Source organism: Pelodiscus sinensis, chromosome 10, assembly GCF_052426305.1.
Source record: "Pelodiscus sinensis isolate ZL-2025 chromosome 10, ASM5242630v1, whole genome shotgun sequence".
Lineage (NCBI taxonomy): Eukaryota > Metazoa > Chordata > Testudines > Trionychidae > Pelodiscus > Pelodiscus sinensis.
Window position 1 is genome coordinate 57,085,632 of NC_143061.1, and position 22,765 is coordinate 57,108,396.

General features: G+C 49.2%; 1 protein-coding gene across 1 annotated transcript; it reads right to left on the reverse strand.

Moving 5' to 3' along the window:
• Positions 1-284: 284 nt before the first annotated feature.
• Positions 285-22,527, reverse strand: KLHL30 (kelch like family member 30). Its single transcript, XM_006133743.5, has 8 exons — positions 22,380-22,527; positions 20,758-21,595; positions 17,498-17,657; positions 7,011-7,097; positions 6,071-6,226; positions 5,147-5,335; positions 2,573-2,718; positions 285-950 (listed from the first exon to the last, which is right to left on the reverse strand). The coding sequence occupies exons 2-8, from the start codon at positions 21,529-21,531 to the stop codon at positions 702-704; spliced, it is 1,761 nt and encodes a 586-aa protein (XP_006133805.2). The 5' UTR covers positions 21,532-21,595; positions 22,380-22,527; the 3' UTR covers positions 285-701.
• Between the last annotated feature and the right edge of the window lie 238 nt (positions 22,528-22,765).

Consider the following 22,765-nt stretch of genomic DNA (forward strand, 5'->3'; position numbering starts at 1 on the left):
AGTTCTGGGCGCCACATTTCAAGAAAGATGTGGAGAAATTGGAAAGGGTACAGGGAAGAGCGACAAGAATGATTAAAGGTCTAGAGAACATGACCTATGAAGCCAGGCTTCATGAACTGGGCTTGTTTAGTTTGGAAAAAAGAAGATTAAGGGGGGACATGATAGCGGTTTTCAAATATCTAAAAGGGTGTCACAAGGAGGAAGGAGAAAATTTGTTCCTCTTGGTTTCTGAGGACAGGACAAGGAGTAATGGGCTTAAAGTGCAGCAGGGGAGGTTTAGATTGGACATTAGGAAAAAATTCCTAACTGTCAGGGTGGTCAAATATTGGAATAAATTGCCAAGGGAGGTGGTGGAATCTCCCTCTCTGGAGATATTTAAGAACAGGTTAGATAGACATCTGTCAGGGATGGTGTAGACGGAGCTTGGTCCTGCCTTGAGGGCGGGGGGCTGGACTTGATGACCTCTCGAGGTCCCTTCCAGTCCTATGATTCTATAAGGGGCCAGGCGGTAGATCTTCGCCTGTTCTGAGATTTAAAAAGTGACCTTGGGTGTAAAAAGGTTGTAGAGCACTGCTCTAATCTAAGGTGAATGCCAAAATATGCGCAAAAAAGGTGATAATTCAAACAAATAAGCCGTTGGGTGCCTTTCCATATCCTGGACAGGCCCATTTTGCCCTGAGTTAGGGTCCCAGCCTCTTCTATCAGACATGATTTCCCAAAAAGGGCTCCGTCCACTTTGAAGTGTCCATGAAGATGGAGGCAGAACTATGGTACAGCCAGAGGCAGGGCAGGGCTCCCTCCCTTGTCCAAATATCCTTGGCACAATCGTAAACTTCCATCTCCACCCGGTAGTCACCATCCAGTCCCTTCCAGTGTCCACCTGTCACAAAGAGTTTGCCTCCCAGTGGCACCATGCCTCCGTTTTCATGCAGCGTGTGAAGCAGCTGTACCTGTGGGAGATATCAGTCATGACCTAGGGCTGCAGCCCACTAACTCCTCATGATACATGAAATCCCAGGCTGTGTTTGACAAGAAGCTCTTTTTGCTAACTGCGCTTGCATACCCAGAATTGGCGGGGTGTGCCAGTTGAACTACAGCAGCACTTTGATTGTATGCAAAGGGAGCGCATGGCTCACAGTCAGTGCTGTGTGCAATCAGCTCACTCCTCTTTTGACATGCGCTGCCTTTACATGGGTGTCACTTTAGTAATAGCAGTCGGAAAAGAATTGCATTACCAGAAACCAGTGGAATCTGGCAACCCTGCGCGTGGCAACAATAAACATGCATGGAACCCTGGTGGGCTACAAGTTGCCCGCTGCTGATCTAGGCCGAGCCAGAACTCTGGGTTCCGCTGTGCTAGGCACTCCACACGCCAGGAAAGCAATGGCACTTTCTGGGAACTTGCAGGCTATGGCAAGAGCTAAGACAGGGTGAGAACAAGCTGTGCAGAGGGGCAGGATGTCCTGACCAAAGCAATACCCGCAGTTGCAGGACTTACTGACCCCTGACACCAAGGCAGCTGGTTAGGATGACATGAAAGAAACAAAGTGAAGCTGAGGCTGGAACTGAAATCAGCCAAGTTACAGCCCATCCTATCTGCCCGCTCTCCCCACTTGCACAAGGATACTTGTCAAGCTAGCTCTGGCTTGGCCTTGATGCTGCTGCTAGAGCTGTGCAGGGTGACATCTGCTCTAGCTGTCTGCTCTACAGGCAGAGAAGGGAGGAAAACAGTTCACGCTGCTCTGAAAGAGTTAACCCGTCCCAGCACTGGAACCAATGGGTGACCAATGGGGCATGGACCCTTATTCATGGGCAGAAAAAAAGGGAGGGGTGAGAGGGCGAGATTGGCAGGGACCGCTCTGCACCTGTCTGGAGTATGGGGGGTGGGCAGCTTGGTCAGCTGAGCACTGACGCCATGTGAACAGCTGCAGCAGGGTTTCAGAATGATCTTGTGTAATCCAACCCTGCAACAACATTGCACACAGCTCTACCAAGGCCAGTGGGGCCCAGGGAAGTGCTGCTGCCTGGCATCCCTCACTCCCAGTCAGGCCTTGCTGGGTCTCTGGGATAAATGTTTGGGGGGGCTACATCAAAGCGCCCTGCTTCCAGTTTCCCTTTGGCTGGAGATTCAGAGAAAAGGAGTAGCCTTGGTTTGAAATTCCCATTCCAAGGGACTTGGTGGTAGAAGCAGCAATGGCTGGGATTTTACTTTGAGCTGTGGGGAAACAAGTTCGGAGGGTCTCAGCTCACTGGCCCTTGCTTCAGCCCCAGTGAGGTCAATAGATGGCTGTGGATGGCATTAGCCTCCTGGCCCATTTGCCTGCAAGCTACAGAAGCAGTGGTCTGACGGAAGAACATGATAGTGCATCAGTATGGAGCAGCTTAGGATTGACTAGCCCTTGCGACCAAGCCTTACTTTCTCCCAGGAGAGGCTTCCAGGGAAGGGGTGCCCAGGGACTCTGGGCGAGGCATTGTGAAATCCACATGCACTGTCAAAAAGAGCCCTCCCTTCAATATGGCACTGGGAAAGCCATGTCCAGCCAGCGCGCCCCAGTGACCCACTCCGACCTACCTTCTGCCAGAGGTTAGCATCTGGATCATACACATACACCTTCTTTGTGTTGTCTCCAATGAGGTAGATCACTCCGTGCAGGCAGGCACAGCGCGGGGCGGAGAGGTACTTCGGGATGAATGGAGATGCAATTGCACTCCACACCTCTGCCAGAAACAGCCATTGTCAGTTAGGGAAGAGCTTAGCAGCCTTGACTAGAAGTGAAGGTAGCAGAGGGTGTTGCCGAGAGTCACCACGAGGGTGACAGACTCACAAGGAGAGTGGGCAGGCCCACCAGAATAGCTTACTGGACTGATTCTCAGATCATTTACACTGGTGAAAATCAGGAGTCATCTCACTTACATTCATGGAGGATTATGCCCTGTAACTAAGCCCTTATCATTTGGGCCTTGTCTGTTGGCAAGGTAGTCATGAGGGGTTCTCCGACTGATTAACATTAGCCTGATTACATTAGTGAGTGTAATTCACTGTAGGGAGCAAACTGTGGCCCTGACACCAGCTGAACTCTGGCATGGATGTGCAGAGGCAGAAGAGGGAGCATATTTTGGGATTGTCTCAGTTTATCTATCTTTGTGCTAGTTTCAAAGGTTAAAGCTTCTGGTGAGCCAATGTACAGATAATCTGGGCTATGGTATTTAACTCAGCGAATGGAGTGAAGCCACATATCTGCTTTTACAGGAGCTAGACAGCGTCGGTCTTGCTTTCACCACTCTGGTGTACCGTGTAGGCACAGAGCAAAGGGTGATTCTGGCGACTAGCTGTCATATGATCCCTTTACTCAGGGTATTCTAATGCACAGTCATTTTGCATGACTTCAGGGCAAGGTGTCTAAGGCCTGCTGAGGCAGAAGAGGCAGACGGATGCTATTGGAGGGTTTTTCAAACATGAGAGACAATAATAGTTCCAGAATAACTTTCCAGGCTGACAGACCCTCACGCGGTCGTGCACCACTGCCATCTCATGCTGATGTCACGGGCACATTTGTCCCTCTGAGATGTAGTGGCAGTGGGAAAGGGGACAGCACAGCTGGCTTTCCAATGAAACAGCACAACAGATGGGGGAAGTGTCCACATGCTGGTGGGAGACATGGTCAGAATGTGAGATGCTTATTCCCATTGAGGAACTGTTACTCACATAGCACTGCTATATAATAATTATACCCAGCTCTCTTGCCATGCTTTGAATCAGCAGCTCAGTGCTTTACAAAGGTGTTGGTTTCATGATCTCCATTTCACAAGTGGAGAAACTGAGGCACAGAGAGGTGAGGGGACTTGCTCAACATCACCCACAGACCAACTGCAGTGCCAGGAATAGAGCAGCTTTAGAATCATAGAACCCCAGAACTGGAAGAGACCTCAGGAGTCATGGAGTCCAGCCCTCTGCCCACAGCAGGACCAATCCCAACTCAATCAACCCAGCCAGGGCTTTGTCAAGCCGAGACTTAAACACCTCTAGGGATGGAGATTCCACCACCCATCCCAGTGCTTCCCTGCCCTCTCTGTGAAACAGTTTTTCCTAATATCCAACCTAGACTTCCCCCACTGTAACTTGAGACCTTTGTTCCTTGTTCTGCCATCCGTCACTACTGACAACAGCCTCTCTCCAGCCTCGTTGGAACCGCCTTTCATAAAGTTTAATGCTGCTACCAAATTCCCCCTCACGCTTCTCTTCTGCAGACTAAATAAGCCTCTCCTCGTAGGTCATGTACTTCAGCCCCCTAATCATTTTGGTCGCCCTCCGCTGGACCCTCTCCAATGCACCTACATGCTTCTGTAGTGGGGGGCCCAGAACTGGACACAATACTTTAGATGTGGCCTCACCAGAGCCGAATAATGACATCTCTGGATCTGCTGGCAATGTTCCTCCTAATGCACCCTACTATGCCATTAGCCTTCTTGGCTACAAGGGCGACTGTTGACTCATATCCAGCTTCTCATCCACTGGAATCCCCAGGTCCTTTTCTGCTGAGTGCTCTGCCCACCAGTGCTCTGTCCACTAGGCCACTCTGCCTCCCCTTGCCTTCAACAGAGCTAGCCATGTGAGTGAAAACTCACTAGGGTGAGTAAGAAGTTCACAGTCTACCCCCCAGAACCATTTCCTCAACTAGAAAGTTCAGGGCTCAGATGATAGCTGAGGCTGACTGTTTGCTCATCCATAATACTGTAAATCAGAAATAGCTTGGACACCAAACAGGCAGCATTTTTCTCTACTGACATTTGATTCATGCGCACTAATGTTCTTATCCTGTGTCTCATGAAACTCCATGCACTTAACTGCATGTTTAACCAGTTCACCGGCCCACTGCATTGTGCTGCAGGTGGAAGGCTGCTCCAGCTGGGCTGGGTGCCAGTTACCCGAGTGAGCATGCCGACAAGGAGACAGCTTACCAGGTAACTGGTTAACCCGTTACATCCCTATGACCCACGTGTGCTCCTTGCATCCTGATTTCATGGAGGACAACACACGTTTGGAAGGAGAGTGCCTTGATGCGCATGCACCAGGACTGTGCTGGGAGGAACTTTTCCAAGGCTCAGACCTTTGCATCTGAAAAACTCCTTTGTTCCTTCTCCTTACCTATGACAGGATTGTAACACTGCAGGGTTAGTGCATTGTACTTGACAGCACAAGAGCCAATGAGGTAGAGCTTCCCCAGACATCCAGTTGCAGTGAAGTTGCTAACATACTTCAGGGCAGGACTGATGGGGCACCAGCTATTATTATAGGGGTCATAGCACTCCACTTCCACTGTGTCCACCGTGGTCCCTATATACCAAGAAAGGAGACAGGTGAGAGGTTAGCACAACTCAAGGAATACTGTTTGCATTACAGTAGCATCCACTGTGTTACATGCTGTACAAACACACACATGACAGATAGGCCATGACCCAAATTTCACTTCCAATTTCAGTACAAGACAGGAGGCAACAGGTGGATACAACAAACCGAGCGCGCAGGGAAACAATCTGATCAGAGCGATCAGCATGCCAGCTGCACCCCCGCAGTCAAGTGGGCTGTAGGCATCTCAGCAGGGGGATCTGAAGGGCAATGAGCTGGTCCTTTGAGTGTCTCCATGCATAAGGGGAGGGATGGGAGAAAGTGTAAATGCACTTGTTTAAATGGGCAACAGACTGGCATCATGTGCAGAACGAAGGCAGAAGCTGATCCAGGAGTGAGCCTGCTTACTGTGCATGGATGTGCCAATTGCCAACCTTTGGTAGATGACAGTGCATGTGGTCTTTGCATGTGTTAATGCCTGCATAGCAGCATGTGGTTGAATGTTGCTAGGCTGCAGTCATGCTGGCAGGTGCTTTGGTATGTTTCCAGTAGGTTGCATTCTCCTATTTTCTGCAATCTCTGCTTTAACTGAGCATCAAACACAAATATTTCAATAGGTATCTTAATAAACTTTTCCATCTGCTGTTTAAATCAATTGTTTTGTGCTCAGTTATTGTGAGACAAGAGAGAGGGGAGGTGGACAGAGAGACGGATGGCGCCTACCCCCAACGGCATAAATCTCTCCATTGAGGACTGCACTGGCGTGGTTTGTTCGGGGTTTCAGCATTGGTGCAATGGGTTTCCAAGTACCCTCCTTGAGATGGAAGCACCAGGACTGTGTGGTCGACCAGGTGTCATTCTGTGTCCCCCTGGAGCCACCTAGGAAGGAAACAGCCCATCACACACAGAGAGAAGGCGCTGTTGTCGGGCAGAGTCAACCCTGCTCTGGGTATTGGTCCTGCACTGCAGCTTTGCTCTTGACATCCAGGACTTTACAGGTATTAAATCAAACTGACTATCTAAACCAACTTTACAAAGAACCCAGCACCACAGGCTGCTGGCTGCAGCTCACTAGGACCCCAGAACATAAAAAAGAAACTAATCTACAGCCCATGCAAACAAAAGGTCACCAAATTTAAACTCAGGAAGACTACAAGAGGGAGTAAAATCCTCAGGAGCGAGCCCTCTACTAGAAAGCCCAGCGGCTGTCTGGGCTAGTGAGATGAACTTCAGCAAGTACACCCTGGTGGGAGATAGAAGAGAAGGGGTCTCTCCAAAAACCACACTGTGGGGGCCTGAAGTACAGTCTGGTGCATAATTAGTTCATGACACTGTGGTGTCATGGGCCAGTCTTCCTTTCATTGATTTAATGAAGTCAGTCAAAGAGCTCTACTATTCTACAACATGAGCACTGCCGCTCAGGAGTTATGTGAGACCATACAGCTGTCTCAGAAATCATGCTTATTGACAGAGCGTCCTCCAGCTGCCATGTCAAGAATAACATTTATTCCATTAATTTGCCATTTCTTTTCTCTGTTTCATTAAACAGAAGGGAAAAAAACCATGTCATGGGGCCACCAAACCAGGCTGGTGAAGGGAAACACAAGGAATTCCAGTGGTTAGGTTCAGCAGAGGGATTGAATGAGAGCTCCACGTTACATACCTGTGACATAAACATCATTATTTAGTGCCACCAGAGAAAAGCCCCATTTATTGTAGTCTGGAAAGTCAGGAAGGGCCATCCAGCTCTCTGCAACACAGAAAAGCCAGGTAATGAACCTAAAGGCTTAGCCCGGATCCAGGGTATAAGACACTCCATGCTCTAAGCTTCCCAGCAGGTGACCAAAAGGCAAGAACATGCTTTCTGTGCTGTGTAGAACAGTCCCTTTCCTCAGTAATCAAAGCTGGGCAAACTCCAGCAAGTTTGTGCAATACATTGAGCTGCACAACTGCCATTCCTTTCACTCTGGATATACCCTTGGGAAGCAGGAAGCCTAAGCACAACACCTATCCTATTCTGAGCTATTTACTTTGCCACCCCGCCCCTCCCCAAGAATCTCCATACTGTTCATTGGGGGGGTTGAGGAATGCTTACAAGTAATTCTGATGGAACCCTTTCCCCTTTCCATCCCCAAACAGGGATGTCCTTAGGATCCACAGGCCCTACGCAGTACTGTTAAACTGCTGTCCCTTTGTCCAGTAGCAGTTTGGGGAAGATGATGATTTTTTAGAGAGGTGATTTCATAATCTTGAGCAGCACACTAATGAAATGGTTTTAAAGCAAATTTTAAACTCAGGTCCTGTAGACTCACAGTAAATTCCGAAACTGACCATACATACCCGGGTTGGCAAACGCCTGTGAAATGGCTACACTACTACCTGTGGCTCTTTCACAGGTTTAGTGTTCTGCTAACAGCTCTGGCAGGCTGTCACTTGTAAGCTGACCAGATCCTGTCTGCAGGAGGCAGAGCCACAGAACAGGGAGAGGAAGAGGTGGGTCGGTGGACATTGAGATCCAGTGGTGCCCCACGTTTCTGGGTGCCTTACGCAGATGTATGGTCTGTGTGTGGGTAAAGATGGCCCTGTACCCAAATCAGGCTTGATGATGGGCAGGTAAAGGGGGCAGTTGTCCTGGGGCCTGGAGATTCAGAGGGGCCCAAAGCCCCTGGCTGTCACTGCCCTACTTCAGCAGCAAGGGCAGCTGGAACCCAGGGCCATTGCACTGTCACCCAAGTGCCAGAGCACCGCACTGCATGGCTGGGGAGTGCTGCCGTCTGGGCCGTGATATGGACTGACTGCCCCAGCCCTTCTGGTGCACAGAGCATCCAAACATCTTGCCCCGGGGCCCATTGTGGCTGTTAGTCCTGCTGACCCAAATGACTGCACCTCCAGATCTTAACAAATTGAAAATACACCTACCATTCAACTGGAAATCAGCTGACTCTGTGGGCCTGCAAGCTGGTGGAAATCAACACAGCTCCACTGGTGGAGCCACTCCAATTTACAACTGCTGGGGATCAGGCCCTGTTACAGTAAAAGGTACTAGAATCTCCATGTTCGCCTCTTGCCTTAGGCTTCCCCCAGACCTGTCTGTGCTACACTGTCCCTGGCAGGAGGGAAAACCTGCCCCACGCCTGTGGAAATAAGTGGAAATGTGAGACTCGAAGCATGTGGGACAACTGCTGTGGGACTGGAGCGTAGGTATGACCTCAGTATGAGTCTAGCGCACGGCTGTACTAAGACGGCTCTGCTGTCTGATGGCCTGACCTGCAGCCCACTGGAGTCTGTGGGAATCTTTTCTTTGACTGCAACAGACATTTGCTTAGGCCCTTACAACAAAGCACAGGGAGGCTGAGACCTGGCCATGTTCATTTGGCTACAGAGGGGTTGGGGTGGGGAGGAGAGAGAGAGAGAGAGAGAGAGAGAGTGTGAGAGAGAGAATTAGCTCTGGTCCTTGTGCACACGTCAGAGTCTCTTGTTTGGGTTCTGCCCTGTTTCTACACTCATGCTGCATCAAGTCTGACTCATGGGCTTGTCACCTGGAGAACAGAGCTAGCATTACCCCATGTGATTGCTGGTCTGCAGAACAGCCTTTCAGCTCCGCATCAGTCCGTGGGGAAGACAGCTGTTCAGCAAACGACAAAAGCCAAGGACACTCAGAGCATTACATCACCCTGATAACAGCTTCCTTCTAGAGTGATCTCGGCTGGTTATTGTGTGTGTCTAAATCTCTTTTGGAGGATTCACTGGGAGCTGAGCCCTTTGTTAGCCATGGCTCCAGGACTGCTCTTAGGCACTGAGACCTCTGACTCATTAAGGAGCTCACAGCTGGGTACAGACTTGGAAACGGTGACCAGACTCATAGCACTCAGGAATTTTTCTGTTTGTTTTTAATCTGCATTTTAGAACCACTGGGACAGTAGAACTGTGAGAGCTATTTACAGGCACGTACCAATATCATCCCCCCTTTGCCGCCCTCTCTTCTCTCTGGCAGTCTCTCCATGCAGAGGTCTTCCTCCATCCTGGCCACGCTAACCTCGCCACTCTCTGTCTCTCATTCCCGCCTCACATTTTCTTCCCATGCATCTTTCTGCTTTTCCAGCTAATAGGTCAGCTAGCTCCTTAGCACTTTGCTCCAGCTTTCTGCAATCAGGCTTGTCTCAGGGACAAATACAATGTCCAGTGAGCAGGCTGCTAGTTCAGCTGCTGGTTCTCAGCCCTACCACATGTATTTTACATACAACACTAGGGGATTGACACCACCCCCACCTAACAGACAGGAAACTCTAGAAGTGCCAACATTTTCAGAAGTAGACCCTGAATTTTGGCCCTCTCTTTAAAACTATTGGGCCTAAGTGATGTACCCGAGGCAGAGCCGGAGCTGGAAGAAGAGGCAGGTTTCCCGATTTCTGGTCCTTCGTCCTCTCTAGGGGACCACATACCATCAGGAGCCGCTCTGATCCCCCTAACCCACAACAAGGTATGATTAGATGTGTGATCTCATCTTCTACTCAGTGGCTTTGGACAAGTGACAGGTAGAGGTTAAGAGGATACCAGAACACATAGTAACTGACAGAAATTTCTTTCCCCCAAAAGGAAGAGCTCAAGAGAAAAAGGCTGCATATCTACTGCTCAAAAAGCTTTTAGGGCCAAAATTCAGGGCTCTACTTGCTTAGCACTAGCCCAGCAGTTCAGAGGATGGAGGGTGGTTTGAATAGGACAGCTGGGGCATTCCCCATGTGCATGTATTCACTGCCTCACCCCTCCTGGTGACAATGAACCTGTCGCTCCAATCCGGCCATTATTCCACAGGCTGAACCACTGGACACAAGCCCGAGAGTAGCAAAATGGTGTGGCCTTCCTCAGAGTGGTGACAGGACAGGAAGAGGAAGTAGAAAAGGAGGACCCTGTAGCTACCAAAGCAGAGAACTGGCCACAGCTGACATCAGCTATCCTGAGGACTCGCCCAAGCTACCAGAGCTGCCAGCCCTGCCCCAGGCTGAAGAGCTACTGGGAGTGTTGCGAGCAGGGAAGCGCAAGGAGACGGGCTGGGCCCGGGGTTCAGATACATCGTGGGTGGAGGGGAGGAAGAAACCCAGTGACAGCCGACTGTTAGGGTTCCCAGATGGTTTCAACCAAAATGCCGGACACACTTGACATGATATCACAATCGACATTCCAGCTGAGTTAGAAAATACCGGACAGTTCTATTTTCTCAATTTGTTTCCTGAACAGAAAGCTCTCATACTGGTTCAAAGCCAGACAGCTGGCAACCCTACTAACTGTAGCCTGGCTACAGGTGCATCTGAGACATGTCGTATCATGTGTTGCAGAGGGCTTGCCTACCTGTCATGGGCTTGGGCTGGGGCACAGTGGAGTCAAGTGGGCCTATATCCTCCTATCCCAGCTCTCCCCCATAGGGTTGCCAGGTGTCCGGTATTTTCGCTTCCCGTCTGGCAAAAAAAATCAGAAAATACCAGACACCTAAAATGTCCGGTATTTTCTGATTTTTTTTTCCCTGCCACAAGGCAAAAATACCAGACACCTGGCAACCCTACCACGCTCAACAACCGGGCCCAGCCCCCGGGTTCTCCCCAATCCAGCCCCTGGCCCCTGCCGGACCTTTCCCCCTCAGCCCCTTCGAGCACCCCTCCTCCCCACTTACCTGGCTCCGCAGAGGGAGCTCTCTTCCCACACATAGATAGCTGTAGCGGCACAGGAGCCAGCAAACAGAGCTGTAAACAGGGGAGTTTGAGTGGGAGTTTGTAAAGGGAGGTTGGGTATTGGGACTTGTTTGGGGTTTGGTTTTGCTGTGGAGTGGGGGGTGTTTTGGTTTGTTTTTGTCAGGTGGGGGGGTGTTTTGGTTTGTTTTTGTGTTCACCGGACTAATAGGATTTAGGTGAGAAGGCTGATAAAACACAGAAGCAGTAGTGGCCATGGCCCAAGTAGTACAGAAAACAAGGAGAATGACTGGATGTGGTAGCTGCGGTATGTACATGATTCTGGAGGGGGTACCTGAAAGGAGTTTTGTTTGCATGAAGTGCCGCCTGATAGAGTTGATGGAAGAAAAGATCCAAGGACTGAAAATGCAAGTGGAAACTCTGGTCGAGTTTAGAAGGGGTTTGAGCAGATGATGGAGCAGAGGCATGACGTGGCTGAAGGGGAAAGCTTAGATGTGCAGATGGAAGCAGGATCAAGGGCCTCAGAGGGGGGGACTGCTGGGCGAAGAAAATGGACAGTGGAAGCATGTGACTAAGAGAGCCAGGCAGAGGAAAAGATGGGTCAGTGAAGGAAAAATAGAGCTCAAGAACAGGTATGTGGAGCTGGAGAATGAAGAAGGGGTACAGCAGGTAGATAATGAAGATGGAAGGATGAGGAAGAAGAGAAGAGTGGCTAGTTCCATAGATAAAGGGGAAGACTTAATGGAGACAACTAATGAGCATCAGGAGGATACAGGATGGGTTAAAGAGGATTACAAGGGGAAACAGGAATGGCAAGGACTTGCAGCCAGAGGAAGCAAGAGATAGACCACAGAATCGCACTGTCACTAGGAAAAGGCAGGTCTACGTGATTGGGGACTCCTTATTGAGAAGAATAGATAGGCCTGTAACCAGAGCTGATCCAGAGAATAGAAGGATGTGCTGTCTGCCAGGTGCTAAGATACGGGATGTGGAACTGAGGTTGAAGAGGATTATTAAGGGAGCAGGAAGAAGTCCATTGATCACCCTTCATGTAGGAACAAATGGGCTGGGGAGGACGCTCAAGGAAATTGAGGCTCAGGTGATCTTTAGTGGGATTCTGCCTGTTCCTAGAGAAGGGCAACTAAGATGTGACAGGATTATGATGATCAATAGGTGGCTTAGGCAGTGGTGCTATAAGGAGGGCTTTGGGATGTATGGTCATTGGGAGGCATTTATGGACAGAGGACTGTTCTCTCGGGATGGACTTCACCTAAGTAGGGAGGGAAATAGACTTCTAGGATGGAGGCTGGCTCAACTGATTAAGAGAGCTTTAAACTAGGAATTTGGGGGAGATGGTTGGGAGATGGCCAGATAATCTCTACGCTGGATTTTAACACTGAGAGGGAGGAAAACGAAGTAAGAAAGGATATAGCTGGGGATAGGATAATGTACATGAGGAAGGGTAGGGTGTATACTAGTCTAATAGGTCATATTGGCAGTACAATGTCCGTGCCAAATTGGGTAAAGAATGTGAGTGAGGCCAAACAGCAAAAATTAAGATGTTTGTACTCCAATACGAGGAGTTTAGGTAACAAAATGGAGGAACTAGAGCTATTGGTCCAGGAAGTGAAACCAGATATTATAGGAATAACAGAAACATGGTGGAATACTAGGCACGACTGGAGTACAAGTATTGAAGGGTATGTGCTGTTTAGGAAAGACAGAAATAAGGGTAAAGGTGGTGGAGTCGCATTGTGTATCAAAGATGAGGTAGATTGTAAAGAAATAAAAAGTGATGGAATGGAGAAGACAGAGTCTGTTTGGGCAAAAATCACATTGGGGAAGAAAACTATCAGATCCTCCCCTGGGATAGTGCTTGGGGTGTGTTATAGACCACCTGGATCCAATTTGGATATGGATAGAGATCTCTTTAATGTTTTTAATGAAGTAAATACTCATGGAAACTGCGTAATCATGGGAGATTTCAACTTTCCAGATATAGACTGGAGAACAAGTGCTAGTAATAATAATAGGGCTCAGATTTTCCCAGATGCAATAGCTGATGAATTCCTTCATCAAGTAGTTGCTGAACCAACAAGGGGGGATGCTATTTTAGATTTGGTTTTGGTGAGTAGCGAGGACCTCATAGATGAAATGGTTGTAGAGGACAACCTTGGCTTGAGTGATCATGAGCTAATTCAGTTCAAATTAAATGGAAGGATAAACAAAAATAAATCTGAGACTAGGGTTTTTTATTTCAAAAGGGCTAACTTTAATAAATTAAGGAAATTAGTTAGGGAAGTTGATTGGACTAAAGAAATTATGGATCTTGAGGTGTAGGAGTCCTGGGATTATTTTAAGTTAAAGTTGCAGAAGCTGTCAGAAGCCTTGTATCCCAAGAAAAAGGAAAACATTTATAGGCAGGTGTGTTAGACCAAGCTGGATGAGCAAGCATCTCAGAGAGGTGATTAAGAAAAAGCAGAAAGCATTAAGGAGTGCAAGATGGGAGGGATCAGTAAAGAAAGCTACCTTATTGAGGTTAGAGCATGTAGGGACAAAGTGAGAGAGGCTAAAAGTCAGGTAGAGTTGGACCTTGCAAAGGGAATTAAAACTAATAGTAAAAGGTTTTATAGCCATATAAATAGGAAAAAAACAAAAAAAGAAGTAGGACCGTTAATTACTAAGGATGGAGTGGAGGTTAAGGATAATCTAGGAATGGCCCAATATCTAAATAAATACTTTGCTTCAGTCTTTAATGAGGCTAATGAAGAGCTTAGGGATAATGGTAACATAACAAATGGGACTAAGGATATGGAGGTAGATATTACCATATCCGAGGTAAAAGCCAAACTTGAACAGCTTAATGGGAGTAAATTGGGGGCACCGATAATCTTCATCCAAGAATATTAAAGGAACTGGCATATGAAATTGCAAGTCCATTAGCAAAATTTTTTAATAAATCTCTAAACTCAGGGGTTGTACCATTTGATTGGAGAATTGCTAATACAGTTCCTATTTTTAAGAAAGGGGAAAAAATTAACCCAGGTAACTATAGGCCTGTTAGTTTGACATCTGTAGTATGCAAGATATTGGAAAAAATTTTGAAGGAGAAAGTAGTTAGAGATATTGAGGCTAATCTCAATTGGGACAAATTACAACATGGTTTTACAAAAGGTAGATTGTGCCAAACCAACCTGATCTCCTTTTTTGAGAAAGTAACAGATTTTTTAGATAAAGGAAATGCAGTGGATCTAATCTACCTCGACATTAGTAAGGCATTGGATACAGTACCACATGGGGAATTATTGGTTAAATTGGAAAAGGTGGGGATTAATATGAAAGTTGAGAGGTGGATAAGCAACTGGTTAAAGGGGAGACTACAGTGGGTCATACTGAAAGGTGAACTGTCGGGTTGGAGGAAGGTTACTAGTGGAGTTCCTCAGGGATCAGTTTTGGGGCCAATTTTATTTAATCTTTTTATTGCTGATCTTGGCACCAAAAACTGATAAAATTTGCGGATGACACAAAGTTGGGAGGTATTGCCAATTCAGAAAAGGATCGGAATATCATACAGGAAGATCTGGATGACCTTGTAAATTGGAGTGATAGCAATAGGATGAAATTTAATAGTGAGAAGTGTAAGGTTATGCATTTAGGGATTAATAACAAGAATTTTAGTTATAAGCTGGGGACACATCAGTTGGAAGTAACGGAGGAGGAGAAGGACCTCGGAGTCCTGGTTGATTATAAGTTGACATGAGCCGCCATTGTGACATGGCCATGAAAAAGGCTAATATGGTTTTGGGATGTATTAGGCGAGGTATTTCCAGAAGGGATAAGGAGTGTTAGTGCCATTATACAAGGCATTGGTGAGACCCCATTTGGAATACTGTGTGCAGTTCTGGTCTCCCATGTTTAAGAAGGATGAATTCAAACTGGAACAGGTACAGAGAAGGGCCACTAGGATGATCCGAGGAATGGAAAACCTGTCTTATGAAAGGAGACTCAAGGAGCTTGGCTTGTTTACCTTAATCAAAAGAAGGCTGAGGGGAGACATGATTGCTCTCTCTAAATATATTAGAGGGATAAATACCAGGGAGGGAGAGGAATTATTTAAGCTTAGTACCAATGTGGACACAAGAACAAATGGATATAAGCTGGCTAGTAGGAAGTTTAGACTTGAGATTAGACGAAGGTTTCTAACCATTGGAGGAGTGAGTTTCTGGAACGGCCTTCCAAGGGAAGTAGTGGGGTTAAAAGATCTATCTGGCTTCAAGATTAAACTAGATGGGTTTATGAAGGGGACGGTTTGATGAGATAACATGATCTTGGTAATTAATTGACCATTCATTATCAGTGGGAATAGGTCAATGGAGGGATGATAGGAGTTACTATAGAGAACTTTCTGGGTGTGTCTGGCTGATGAGTCTTGCCCACATGCTCAGGGTTTAGCTGATCGCCATATTTGGGGTCGGGAAGGAATTTTCCTCCAGGGTAGATTGGCAGAGGCCCTGGAGGTTTTTCGCCTTCCTCTGTAGCATGGGGTACAGATCACAGCTGGAGGATTCTCTGCATCTTGGGGTCTTCAAACTATTTGAAGGCTTCAATATCTGAGATATAGGTGAGAGGATTATTCTGGGAGTGGGTGAGTGAGATTCTGTGGCCTGCACTGTGCAGGGGGTCAGACTAGATGATCAGAATGGTCCCTTCTGACCTTAAAGTCTATGAATCTATAAAACAAGATGGCCACCGTCAAAAAAAAACAAAACCAAAGGCCTTAAAGAGGCCATGCTGGGTTGTGTGTGTGTGTGTGTGTGTGTGTATGTATATATATATATTGCTTAACTGTTGGGGGTCTTTTTTTTTTTTTTTTTGTGCAACAACTTTGGTCTCCCCCCTTTTTTTTCCGGGGGGGGGGGGGGTTCAGTATTTTTGGTTAAACCATCTGGCAACCCTACTCCCCCACTGGGGCTGGTAGTACTCCCCCTCCCTAGGCCAAGAGGCCTGGGCTTGCCTGTCTTCCACCAGACCCAGGATGACAAATTGTGCCTGAGCCTTGCTAGCCCCCTAGACTGTTTGCTGGGGGTTCACCTTGCCTAAGAGCTGGACCCCATAGCCATGTTTGGTACCATGCTCCGTCTGAGGGCTTGGGGCCTTGAACCATTCAGTTCTACCCCCTGGAGGAATCGAGCACTGACAGTGCAACTTCCCCCATCTTAGATTGGCCTTATAGGGGCCTGACAGCAAAGAGGCATGACCAGAGACTGGCAGTGAGGGAGTAGGGTTGCCAGGTGTCTGGCATTGTACAAGACAGTCTGGTATTTGCATGATCTGTCTGGTAAAAAAAATCAGAAAATACCGGACATGTGCAATATCCAGTAATTTCTGATTTTTCCAGCTGCAAACTGGACGGAAGCCTGGTGTGGGCGGGGGAGCAGCTGGGAGTCCCAGCTGGGAGGCGGGGCCCCCCTCCCCCCTTCCCGGCCGGCCAGTTCTCCCCCACTTCCCCTCCTGATTTTCCCCGGCCAGCCCCCCTGCACCCTCCCCAGCTCTGCTTCCCGCCGGCCTGTTCCTCTTCCTTGTCTCCCCCGGCCAGCACCGCTGCACCTCTCCCCACCAGCTCTGCTTCCTGCCCCCGCTTCCTCCCAGCTCCTCCCCGCTGCACCCCCCACCAACTCTGCTTCCCGCCCCCCTTCCTCCCAGCCCCCCGCTGCACCTCCTCACCAGCTCTGCTTCCCGCCCCCCTTCCTCCCAGCCCCCCCACTGCACCTCCCCCACCCCCCGCCAGCTCTGCTTCCTACTCCCCCTTCCTCCCAGCCCCCTCTGCTACATCCCCCACTGCCAGCTCTGCTTCCCGCCCCCCCTTCCTCCCAGCTCCCCCCCCCCCCCGCTGTACCCCTTCGCCTCCCATGCTTCCTGCTCCCCCTTCCTCCCTGCCAGCGCCGGTGCACCGCTCTGTGCAGGGTGTGATTCCCGCTCCCCTTTCCTCCCGGCCAGCCCCGCCCCCTTCCAGCTGGTCCCCTTTCCCCCGATATTCCGCGGCCAGCCCCGTTCCACCTGCCTCCCCCCCACGACCAGGCCTGCTTCCCGTTGGCCCCCCCATCTTCCCTGCACCCCCATTAGCTGTTTCCAGGCCCCCCTTCCTGGCCAGTCCGGTCCTTCTGCCCCCAGGCGTGTTCGGGTTTTGTTTTGATGGTTACCTGGTAACCCCTAGCAGTGATCCAGGTTCTCGGAGGGGTGTGTGTTTGGTGGGGGTTTTTTTTTGGTTTTTTTTTGTGCTCAACAACTTTGGTCTCTCCCCCCCCCCCCCTTTTTTTCCTGCAACAAAATTTTTTCCCAGTGGGTTTTTTTTGGGGGTGTGTGTGGTATTTTTCTTTCAGCCATCTGGCAAGCCTATGAGGGAGGGCTACACCAGATACAGGCCTACACGGGGCCAGGCCAGGACTGAGGCACGGTTTTCCTTACTTACTGGTTTTAGGATTGTAAAAGGAGAAGTTCTGGGAGATCGGCAGCTCCACTTCCTCCCCCTCGTTCTCTTCCAAAGCTCGACCTGCGACCACCACCAGCACTTCCTCCAGCTTCTGTGGAAGGGCAAGCAGGCTCATCTGGACAAAAGGCCTATTCTCCACCTTATGGGAGATAAAAAACCCATCATTCTCCTGGACAGGCACACTTGGCAGAGGCTATGGGACAGGGATATTGCAGTCAGACCTATCCTCTGGGCTCTAGAATGGCACTAGGCCTGCTCTCACAGCGTGTTCTGCGCTTCCCTGACCTCCACCCTCTGCACTCCTCACAAAGAGAACATCAGCTTGAAATTACTGTTTCTGTCCATCAAAGGACGCTTCCCTACTTAGGAAGCAGCTACTGCAGGAGTAATGCTGCTGTGGCAAGCCTGAAAAGCCTCCGAGGATGCAACTCAGCTGCATGGCATTAATATACTGCATTAGTCCCTTCCCGTGAAGCCCAGGCTTTCAGCCATAGAACTGATCTATTTGTTCCCCAGGCTGCACAAGAACCCAGCCTAAGTTTTTGTTGTCTGTCTGAGGTGAATTTGCAGCTAATATTTATTTTAGAGTCAGAGGCAATTGTAGCACTTTAGACGATCTCTAAGGCTTGGGTCTTAGGAGACAGATCCCCTCCCCTCGGTATATGTCAGCATGGCAGTGAAGGTTAGGTGGGCACACAGTCTGGTTGTGGAGTGCCCTCGTTGCTGGAATTTTCTCCCCTCCAGCATCAATAGAGCTGGAGTCTGCTGCCAAGGTCTGTCTCTAGTCACCAAGATTTCCTTGGGGTGATCCAAGTGGATGTTTGCTCTGGATGGTGGTTCTAGTTTTGCCTTTTGATAAAACATCTGAACCAAACTAACACGTCTGCGTTGTTGGACAGAGGGGGAAAGTTAAGAACATAAGAACGGCCGTACTGGGTCAGACCAAAGGTCCATCTAGCCCAGTATCCTGTCTGCCGACAGTGGCCAACACCAGGTGCCCCAGAGAGGGTGGACCGAAGACAACGATCAAGCGATTTGTCTCCTGCCATCCCTCTCCAGCCTCTGACAAACAGAGGCCAAGGACACCATTTTATCCCCTGGCTAATAGCCTTTTATGGACCTAACCTCCATAAAATTATCTAGCTTCTCTTTAAACTCTATTATAGTCCTAGCCTTCACAGCCTCCTCTGGCAAGGAGTTCCACAGGTTGACTACACGCTGTGTGAAGAAGAACTTTCTTTTATTAGTTTTAAACCTGCTCCCCATTAATTTCATTTGGTGTCCTCTAGTTCTTCTATTTAGGGAACTAATAAATAACTTTTCTTTATCCAAACAAGTGAACAGAGTGACCTTTACTTATTTAGGAGCTTCAGGGGGTAGCCGAGTTAGTCTGTTACAGAAAAAAACAACCAATGGTCTGGTAGCACTTTACAGACTAACACAACACGTCGATGGGATCATGAGCTTTCATTGGCACAGCCCACTTCAGATGACCGGAGTATTAGTAGGGGATCCTACTCCGATCATCTGAAGAAGTGGGCTGTGCCCATGAAAGCTTATGATCCCATCAACATGTTTTGCTTGTGTGTAAAGTGCTACCAGGCCATTTGTTGTTCTTTACTTATTTCTTTGCTCTGTGAAATGCACCCCACTCACCACATTTCAGGATGCAGGTACCAAGAGAGCTATGTTGTCTTACAGGGTACAAAAAAAAACCTTGATAAATTAATGGAGGATAGCTGCATCAATACTTGTTAGCCAAGATAGGTAGGAAAAGTGTCCCTGGCCTCTGTTTGGCAGAGACTGGAAATGGTGACAAGGGAGGGATCTGTGCACTCCCTTTGAGGCATCTGGCATTGACCACTGTCAGCAGACAGGATACTGGGCTGGATGGACCATTGGTCTGACCTAGTCTGGCCGTTCTTATGTTATTTGATCTGATTTGTCTCCTCATTCAGTGTCAAATTTAAGCATGAATGACAGTTCAGAGGCTTCTCTTTGAAGTCTTGTGTTAAAGTCTCTTTGAAGCAGTATGCATGTAGTCAGGTCGTTGAGACAATGCCCCATCTGGTTGAAATGGCAAGAAACTGTTTTTTCTTTGTGAAACTGTCTGTCTGTCTGTTTTGTGTGCATTGATTCTTTGGCGAAGTGTCTGCTATGTATATTGGACAAACTTCTCAGACACTTACGAATGGGCCTTAACAAAGATGCTAATTATCTTACCCATTACACAGATAGCTTCCCCAATTATCACCTCTAATATCATTATCTCATAGACACTCACCTCTCCCCCCCCCCCCGCTGTTCTAAAATCTGATTTGTCTATTTTATATGTGTTCGCTTTTTTGATTGTATCCCTTTGGTATATATGGTAGTGCCAATTTTCTTCCACAATTTGATCTGAGGAAGTGGATCTGGCCCACGAAAGCTCATCATCTAATAAACCATCTTGTTAGTCTTTAAAGTGCTGCATAGTCCTGGCTTTTGTTTCAGCCAGACCAGACTAACACGGCTACACCTCTGTTACTAAACTTGGACAGGAGATTGAACTAAACCAAAAAAAGGCCATTCGTCTACCAGACTAGGGGTGTCTTCGAAAGGGGCTATAGTGTTGTGACTAAAACTGGTGGACCCTATCCATGCAGACAAGCTAGGTGAGTGGGAATGGATTGGGGTACAGCTCCTGCAGAGCCTACATTGGATTTCTGCATTTATCTGGAAGAGGTTTGGCTACAGAGATGATTTGTCGTGGCTTTGGGCTTGCACTGGATTCTTGTGCCTGCCTGACTCTTGGGCAGTGATGCAGATCATTTCCCACTGGGCACATCCCTCCAGGACAGAAGCTCCATCTAGACAAGGCCATTCTGAACCCTTGCAGCAGGTGTGGGGAACTGTTTCTGGCTTGGGGGTTGCTGGCCCAAGGAAAAATCAGTTGGGGGCCACCCACAAGTAAGAAGGAAAAACCCCCAAACAAACCCTCACTGACATGGCCCCTGACTGCAAAGGAGAAAGATTCTCCACGCGCCCCTTGCAGTCCAGAGCTTAGGAGGGACCAGGCTAGTAGACTTTTTGTGTACTCCAGCCCTGCAGAGAGGGAGCAGGAGTGAGGTGCCTGGAGTACCAGCATGGGTCTCCCTATGCCACAGGGGAATGAGCCTCGGGGTCCGGATCCAGGCAAGCCAGGGGCCGCATCCGGCCCTCGGGCCTTAGGTTTCCCACCCCTGCCTGACAGCACTGACCGTGCTCCTGTATTTGGAGATGACAGCCTTGCAAGCTTCCGAATCCTGGATCAGCGGCTCCAGTGAAAGCAAGTTCTGTAGGTACTGGTCAGGTAGGGAAACCAGGTGCACCAGGTTTAGGAGCTCCGGCAGGTGCTTAGCTCTAGATGCTTCTTCGTACCTCACCCACCTAAGCACGGCCTCGGCTAGGCTCTGCTCTTCCTGTATCTGCAGCAAGTCATTGGACAAGTAGACTACTAGCCTCTTCTTAGACAGCTGAAGGAACTCCTCCTGGTGTGAGATAGCCTCAAAGTTCTCCTGCAGAAAAGCCCAAGCCTTTGAAGACACCTCTGGGCAGCCATGGTTCTCCCCAAACTCACAGATGCCCAAGCAGTTGGTCACATCCATCTGCTGCCTCAGGTAGCGGCTGCAGACTTTCCGGATGGTGGGGAAGTGGAGCTGGTTGGAGGTCTGGATCAGTGCCTCCACATTCCCCTGGTTGATGGTGATCCTTCCTGAATAAGCAAAGTCAATCAGAGTCTCCATGACAACAGGATTTACCTCTTTGATCTCCACACGGGCTGAGATGCTCTCAATGAAGTCACCAGTGAACATGGCATTGAAGTAGTGGCTGCAGAGGGCCAGGATGCTACGGTGGCAGGGGAACTCATGCCCATCTACAAGCAGCGTGACATCGGAGAGCTTTGGATTGGAGCGCAGGCTCCGCAGGCCTTCCAGGATGGCCTGGGGGTGGGATGGGAGCGAGAAATCGAAGTCATCAATGTTCCTCACCATGGTGCTATCCTCTGGCAAAGCTCTTAGGGCTCTTACTTGGAAACTGCACCCTGTTTAATAAGCACTGAAAGAGGGGAAGGAATGATTAGCTGGATATCCTGGAGGGAACGTCAGTAGCAGCTCTCTCCATTGGGCTGAGTCTCCCAAATGGCTTATAGGCAGGAGGGCTGATGACCAGTGCGTCTGTGAGTTGTGTATCAGTGCACTCATCTCCCCACCCTCCTCCCGGGAGCACGACTCCAGACATTCCAGGCTCGTGGGCACACCCTGACGCACTTTTGTAGACTACATGATGGACCAGAACTTTGGCTGGTGTAAATCAGTGTATTATTAGCATGTGCATAAGAGCAGCAGGTAGACACACTGCAATCTGCTAGGCACTGCACGGGCACCCTCTTCTCTAGCATGTCAGACCTAAGCCCCGTGTCGCCCTGGCCACTGGCCATTACTACAACGATCCTACCCCAATTTCCATCATCTGAGAATCTGGCCTAATACAATCTCCTGTTTTCCTTCTCTCTCCCTCAAGCCTTGTCTTGTGACACTCCAAATCCCACTAGGCGTTTGCACACTCCCCCGAGACCTTTCCCACAGAGATCACATGGCAGTGGTGGTGATCCTGGGAGCTAAGGAGCCTGCACCCCATTCCTGACACTGGAGAGAAGGGTTGGTGGGGAGGGCGGAAGGGTGACTCCTATGGTGCTGCATGGAGAGAACAGCCCACTCTGGATGGCTCCCTGCAGTATGAGCACTGAGAAGGGAGCAGTTATCCACATTCTGTGTGCAGCGCTGTAAGCCCAGGCACCAGCTCCATCAGCACCTTCCCAGTGCTGGCCATCCCAGCTTACCTCTCAGCTGCCCCTGAAGTGCCTCTGCCCATCCAATCGATCGACCACACAGCGGGGCTTGGAGAGAGTGCAGGGCAGCTGGATTCCCAGCCGTGGGAGCGCAGCACTCCGGAGTGGCACAGTGCAGGGAGAGCCTGGCTGGAGACCAGGGGGGTTATTTTTAGAGGGCAGCCTGCCTGTGGGGTGGGGGAGGTGGGACGTTCCTTGACAGTTATTCTCTCCAGGCCACCTGCTCTTAAAGTGACACGTCAAGGAGAGAGGGGCCAGGGAGTGGAAGAAGGCAGAGGTGGGGCTATGTAAGTAGAGCTTTGCTGGCTTTTGGAAGGCAGCCTCACAGCTAAATGACTGCTCTGTCCCCAGGCCAGCTCTGGTGTGCCTCTCACCTG